General features: G+C 37.5%; 1 protein-coding gene across 1 annotated transcript; it reads right to left on the minus strand.

Annotated features, from left to right (window-relative positions):
- On the minus strand, window positions 1–4,433 carry LOC107767679 (tryptamine 5-hydroxylase-like). Its single transcript, XM_016586760.2, has 2 exons — window positions 3,420–4,433; window positions 1–785 (listed from the first exon to the last, which is right to left on the minus strand). Exons 1-2 carry the CDS (start codon window positions 4,323–4,325, stop codon window positions 132–134), a joined length of 1,560 nt encoding a protein of 519 aa, XP_016442246.1. The 5' UTR covers window positions 4,326–4,433; the 3' UTR covers window positions 1–131.
- Between the last annotated feature and the right edge of the window lie 3,265 nt (window positions 4,434–7,698).

Consider the following 7,698-nt stretch of genomic DNA (forward strand, 5'->3'; position numbering starts at 1 on the left):
AGTAGAATTATTTGTAGGAACTCTTGGTACAAATGTTACAAATTGCAGTCACCCTTGAACAACCGTACATATATAGCAAATCACAATTGAGCTTAATTATTCATTACCAGACTACCTAAAGTTCCTAATAATCAGAGAGTGGCGAACTGCAGATTATCCTCTTCTCCAGATGCATAGAGCTTGTTAATGGTTGGAACAAGCTTTAGAGCCACTCTTTTCCTAGTAGCCAGTCCAAAAATCTCTGACAAGTCGACATCTTGAGCTGCTATTCCAGGAGGCAATTTCCAATCAAAGTGATACAACAAGCGAGCCAATGAGAGCTCAATAGTTGCTAGTCCAAGGGCGTAACCTGGACATCCTCTTCTACCTCCGCCAAATGGTAGGAACCTGAAATCTTGTCCCCTGAAATCGATATCCTTGTCCATAAACCGTTCAGGATTGTACTCCAGAGGACACGTCCACGACTCTGGATCCCTTCCAATGGCATAGGTATTGATTAGGATCCTAGTTTTTGCAGGTATTTCGTAGTCATCGATAGTGCATTTGTCCATTGATTCTCGAGGTACTAGAAGGGGGACGGGTGGATGCAGTCGCATAGTCTCCTTTATTACTGCTTTCATGTAATGTAGGTGTTGAAGATCAGATTCTTTCACCTTTCCTTTGTTGCCTGCAATTTTCCTAACTTCATCTTTTGCCCTTTCTAAAACACTTGGATGCCTAGCCAACTGTGTCATTGTCCATTCCAGTGTAGCTGATGTTGTATCTGTTCCAGCGACGAACATATCCTATAAAGTTAATAATAACTGTGTCAGTAGCTGAAGAGTCCTGTGCTCCAATATGCTCTATGATATTCAACTTGTCTTTGTATATTGAGAGCACCAATTATTGACTAAAGAAAGAAGGTAGAGAAGCTTATAGTGTTGGTGCCAATTAAACATGGTCTGCCTCCAAAATCATGATGTCCTATGTATATTAAATAAGTGTTGCATTCAACCAAATTTGAAGTTGGACTTAATGGGCTAAACATTGCTTTCAACTGCTAGTTATTTTAAAGGGCAGCATCATTAGTTCGTGCCTACAACAACAACAACAACCCAGTATAATCCCATTAGTGGGCATGAGAAGGGTAGTGTGTACGCAGACCTTACCCCTACCCTGAGGTAGAGAGGTTGTTTCCGATAGACTCTCGGCTCCCTCCCTCCAAGAACTTCCCACCTTACTCTTGGGGTGACTCGAACTCACAATCTCTTGGTTGGAAGTGGAGGGTGCTCACCACTAGAGCAACCCACTCTTGTCTGCATTAGTTCCTGCCTAGATATAGCTTTTTCGCACTGATTATTGGATTGTTTTTTTACTAGTGTGTTCCTAAATGGACAGGCTTTTGGGTGGCAAACAGGCGGGCCGGGCAAAAAATGGATAAATTATCCCACCCGATCTGACACATATTTAACACGGATAAAAGACGGGTTAACCGGCGGATAATATGGATATATATTATCCATGGCTTCTTGAATATGATCACTTTTGAGAGAATTTCTAGTCTCCCAAACTTGAGTAACTTCCCATTTGAGGCTTTACAAATATAAAAGTTAAACTCATTAGTTATCTATTGGTTATCCATTTTCTAAGTGGATAATACGGTTTTTATCCATATTTGATCCGTTTTTAAAAAATTCATTATCCGCCCCATATTTTATTGGATGAATAACTATTTTCTTTTAACCACTTTGTCACCCCCAACTATTATCATAATGATTCTTGTTCTCCTTCAACAAAGCATGAATAACCATAGTCTAATACACCTTGCATCTCACCATTATTTACTTTTTGGTTTGTATCCGCTTAACTTTTTATAATATGTTATCACAACGATTATTATCCTCCCTCAACAGCCCTTTGCATATCTCTACTATTTATAAAATTAAATAATTAATAGATCATACATCTTACCATCATTTATTTATTTGGAATTTTAACACATTTCACCCAAAAATAGAATATATTGCTATTGTCCAATATTTTGTTGTAAAAATTGATTAAACCAACTCTCCAAATTATAGTCTAGTGGTGCCGGGTCTTACACACAATAGGTTTGGATTCAATTTTCTTTATCCCCCAATCCCCTCCTCTTCTCCTTATTTGATATGTTTTGCTTTTCGAGATTCAAATTAAGTGAATAAAATTAACCAACATTCAAAAATATATTTCTTTCACCATTTTAATGTGAGGCTAAATGCACATTATACTATTTTATGTGAAGTTTCCCAAATATCAAGTTTTAATTGAAAGATGGAATTATTTTAGTTCTATTTATTTTCTAAATTTTTAAAAAATGGTTCTTCTATACATAAATGAGTTTACTCGGGGCCTAAAGCCAGAATTTAATATAAGACCTAAATTTTTAAAAGAAAGTTATACGATATGTTTTTATTTTAAGTCTATTTTTCTAGCTTTTTGGGATACAAAGTGTTAATAATTCTTTTTATAGTCGATTTTTCCTAATAATTCATTTTCAATTGATAATATAGCCAACTCATTTGATCTTTCTTGAGATATTGTTAATTTTAGATAAGATTTTATAGAGCAATAGAAGTATAGAACTATTGGAAGCTTAAATTTCTTGGAGAAAGAAGGTGAGTAAAAATATTAAAGAGAAATATAGAAAATATGTAGGGGTTTCTGAAATATGGAGAGATCGAAAAAAGAAAGATTGACTTGGACAAATTAAGAAAGGGAGGGTAAAATTTTTACACGTTATCTAATGGAGTAAGAAGTGAAAAATTAAAATGTTGGGAAAACTATTCATCTACCCATATTTAAGTAAGTCAAATTATTACTTTATTTATACTTTGTTTCCTTTTATATTAAAAACTCTACTTTTGTATTAAAAGTACTAAATATTATTTTTTAAATATTTATAAACTTACTATTTTTAAAAATGGAGCCCCCAAATTTGGGGGCCTAAGGCACAAGCCTTACTACTCAATACATTAGAGCCGGCCGTGAGTTTACTTTATATACACCAACAATGTAATTTTTTAAATATTATTAGTATATTTTAATTGATAATAATAGAATATTTATTGCATCTTACTAAATCAGGATTATTATAGACAGTCTATTGCAGCCAATTTTAACCTAAACTTTGAGTGGAAAAGTTAAACTAAAAAGAGAACCTAAAAAAAAAAGAAACTCCATCCCGATTTATGTGATAAGAAATTTCGAGAGTTAAACTTTTTAATTTTGATCGAGAGTTCAAACATAAAATCTTTAATTTTTTCAAATAAACTTTAAATATTTAAAAATTAAATAAAAAGTAATATAAGTCATAATAATTAAATATTTAAAATATTTAAAAGATATGTTAAAAAATCTATGATAAAAATAAATTGGAAAAAAGAGAGTAGTGTAATAAATACCAGAACAAGAGCTTTGAGGTTGTCGTCAGTAATGGGGACTTCAAGATCATCTCTTTTCTGAACCCTTAGCAATACATCAACAAAGTCTTCCTTCCCCAAATCACCGCAACATTCATTTCTCCTTTTCACATGCTCTTCTATAATCTCCTCACAAACCCTTCTCAAATCTTTCAAATTTCTCATCAATCTCCTCTTCATCCCACTCACAGAGTTAATCCATTCCCAATTTGGGAAAAAATCCCCTACGCAAAACCCTGCTAACAGTGCCTGTGTCTCTGTCAACACACTCACCAAATCCTTCTCCTTCTTCTCTTTCAACCCGTCTATAAATCTCTTCCCAAATGCTACCCTACACAAAATATCATTCGCAACAGCAAAGAAAATCGAACTCATGTCGAGTTCACCGTCAGAGTGAGTCGAGATAACCCGTAACATGCGGTTTATTTCTTCATCTCTTATGTAGTGGAACGAGTTAACTCGTTTTGAACTGAGCAGTTCGGTGACGCAGATTTTTCTAGCTTGACGCCAGTACGGACCGTAGCGGGAAAAGGTCACGTCAGAGCAGCCGAAGGAGAGGTATTGAGCAGCGATGAGCTGTGGGCGGCTGGAGAAGATGTGGTCGTGGGTTTTGAGGATGAGTTCGGCGAGTTGCGGAGAGGAGATGATTACAGTGGGGACTTGGCCGAGTTGAAGGTAGATGATCGGGCCGAGTTTTTGAGAGAGCCGGGTGAAGGTGTGGTGGGGCATGTCGGTGAGGAGATGTAGGTGACCAATTACGGGGAGCGCCGGTGGAGACGGTGGTGTACTTGTTGGTCGACGACGACGTAGGATTTTGTAAAAGAGAAAGGTGGCAAGGGCAAAAGAAGAAAGTGCCATGATAACAACCTGCAGTGTTGAATCTTCCATTTTTGTTCTTCTTCCTATTTGGATTGTTTAGTTGCTAGTTGAAAGTGGAGTTTCTCAAAAGAGATGTATACTAAAGATTAAAGTGGAGAGTGATGTGGGACTTTTGGGATTTTGTAGATAATAAATATATTGGGGTAGTTGGGCAGTAAGGATGAGCTTATAACTTGGACTTTTGTTTTGTCCTAATTCCATATCCAGGCAACTGCGTAAATCAAGAGAGGAACAGTTCATTAATATTAACATTCTTTAATTAATTTCTACTTTAGTACTCACTATTTCTCAATTAATTAGATGAGATACGAGAGTGATAACATTACCTCCAGATATATGTATTGTTCTCCGTTGGTGCAGTAACTGGATTGATGAGCTGATTCGGTGTTTTAGGCAGATCCTTCTTGCTCAAAGTCGGCCACTGTTCCCTTGAATTTTTCCCAGCTTCCGGCGTTTTGGTTCCGGCCATTGATCTCCCGGACATTGCGATATACCACTGGTGTATTGTTAGCATTCTTTGGCGGCCACTACTAGAAAACTGGCATATTTCATACCGATCGAAATCGGTCGAAAACAAAACCGAAAAAAAAAAAACAAATTTTGACCGATCAATATTTGACCAAAAATAATTTTTTATTAAATTTTTTTTCAAATTTCCGACTATCTAGGGGAACTGCACCTACGGTTACGACTATGCCTAAGTATTATGTGAATGGTTACAAATTTCACACCGAGGAATGCTCCAAGTATAAAAAAAAAAAGCAATAACAGTGGGGTGTGTGTCAAAGGTGGTGAAGGCAACCATGATGGGGCAAATGATTATTATGGTGTGATCAAAGAGATTCTAGAATTGTCATATTCATGTTGGCCAACTAAGAAGATCATATGTTTCCGATGCAAGTGGTTTGACCCAACACCTAGAAGAGGTACAAATGTACACTCACAGTACAACATAATTGAGGTTAATAAAAAGAGAGTATGATTGTTATGATCCTTTTATAATTGCAGAAAGAGTTAGGCAAGTGTACTATTCTACATATCCATTGCAGAGGGATAAGGCTGATTGGTTGGTTGTAATAAAAATAAAGCCTGTTGGTAGGGTGGAAGTTGAGAATGTGCTAGATGTTGCTTACCAAAACGATACCTCAAGTGTTAACCAAATGATGGATGATCAGTTAGAAAATTACTTGGAGCATCCTCAACGCATAATAGAAGAAGTTGATACGGAGGAAATAACAATCATAGAAAATGAGGATGAAGAATCACCTAATGAAAATGAAATAAGTGAAGAGGAAGGATTTTCAGACGAGGAAGGATACGTCGACGAAGACGACTAGCATGTTAGTTTTTTCAAGCGCTCTCAACTTATATAGATTTATATTCTCAATTCTAACATTTTTTTTAATTTATGCAGATGACCGGTAGGGGTCGAGGTAGGTCTAGGAAGGATAAAAGGCCTATTGATCATGATGATGGTGCTACACCCTCACTTCCTTCCACTCTATACTTGCATCCCTCTACTGCTGATGGCCGACAACAATCTTCTAGGCACATATCTATTCCACCACATCCATCTACTCATCATACTACCCACCATTCGCCCTCCCAGCAGTATTATTACCATTCTCCGTCACAGGGCTATACCTCGCTTCCCCCATATGATCCTACATGTAGTTACATGGGTCCATCGAGTCAGCAGTCACAAAGTCATGTGGTACGCCCTTCATCTGCTCCATTTGCTTCATCACCAGCTGGATCACATCAATCTAGTTTGCAGCCGACCGGATCGCAGTAGTGGTCTGGATCGATGCGGGGGTGTGGATCGCAACCATCTTCATCAGGGACCCGTCTCCCTCTCCATGGAGTTCGTCTCCTAGCATTTCTAGACTTCGACTTCAAGATAGTAGCACTGAGCCAAATGCCTCCCCTTCTGTGCACGCTTCAGATTCATTGGAGGATGATGATCCAGATGAAATGCGGTATGATCATCAGGCCTAAGGGCAATGGGTAAGATTTATTTATCACTTCTTTATTTTTGCTGAATTATAATAGCTACTCTTGTTTATTTAATATAATTGCTATGTTGCAGGTTCATACCTAATCATCAGGTTACAAAGACAATCACTGAAATTCTTGGCCGGTTGTATAATGCACCCTATCCGACTTGGAGTGACTTTCCACCGGATCTCGTGCAATAAATGTTCAACCAATTTAAGATTTTAATATAATTCTTATTTATTTAAGCATTATATTAACAATATTTTTATCTAACATTACATACTTTATTTGCAGACTAAGTGTGCCTGGGAGGACCGGTATAACCGTGAAATTTATGCAAATTGGGAGTACAAATGCCGTAAAAGACTATCTGATTCTTTCTCCTCCGCTCGAAAGATTAACAAGAAGCATTCATGGGTTCTATCGCATTTATGGGAGGATCTGCAGAGGTATTGGATCACCGAGAAATTCGAGAAGAATAGTGAACTGGGAAAGAAGGACCGAGCATCTGAGAAGGGTGGCTCCTTGCACTGTGTGGGTGCAAGGAGCATGGGAGCTACGAGGAGACTACTGGTAATTCCTTAAAATATTTACATCTATTTTTATCGAACTATATTTATATATGTTAATTTAGTTAACACATTTTATTATATTTATAAAAAAAAAAATATGGGAGGAAGATGACTCATGATGAGTTCTTCATGGAAACTCACATCCAGAAGAAGAAGGCACCGACAGATCCAACTAGATGGGTCGAGGACCGGGTGGAGACTGCATATGTAAGTTTCATAACTACTATAAATGTTTATAATATTATATAGTTAATAATTTTCTATCTTCTAAATAAAAGGTCGCTATATGATTAATGTGGAGGAGTACACTTAGAGCTTGCCACCGAATGAGCAAGGCGAGCGACCACCCCTTTCAGACAAAGAAGCACAGAGGATATGATTGGATGTTGTCGGTGGTCCTAAAAAAGGAATAGTATACGGCCTTCCAGAGAAATCATTTCTGCGCTACAGGGCTGAATTTCAAGGTATAGGGACTTCCTTCCAAGGCGAGGCAATTGATAGGTCGACTATCTCGTCTATGGAATAGAAGATCGCAAAGCTGGCAACATAGCTTGAAGAGACAAAGGCTAGAGAACAAAAGAGAGATGAACAATTTGGTACCCTTCAAGTTCAGCTAGAAAAGAGGGACGGACAATTTAATCTCCTTCAAGATCAGCTGGCCAATCTTCTTGCTAGTGATGCTTTCCCCATTCCCGGTCTCGTGAGCCTTTCCCATGTGCTAATCCTTCTCGTTGTGATCCTTCGAACCATGACGACGATGAAGGTTCTAGTAGTGAAGATGGAAATGATGCAATATAAAACACTCATTGAAT

Source organism: Nicotiana tabacum, chromosome 19 (genome assembly GCF_000715075.1).
Source record: "Nicotiana tabacum cultivar K326 chromosome 19, ASM71507v2, whole genome shotgun sequence".
Classification (NCBI taxonomy): Eukaryota; Viridiplantae; Streptophyta; class Magnoliopsida; order Solanales; family Solanaceae; genus Nicotiana; species Nicotiana tabacum.

Excerpts from the sequence above, each read along its gene's own strand:
- LOC107767679 (XM_016586760.2), bottom strand. The coding sequence starts at position 4,325 with ATGGAAGATTCAACACTGCAGGTTGTTATCATGGCACTTTCTTCTTTT. Across the intron at positions 786-3,419 it reads ACCTCAAAGCTCTTGTTCTG|GATATGTTCGTCGCTGGAAC; the intron begins GTATTTATTACA and ends TTAACTTTATAG.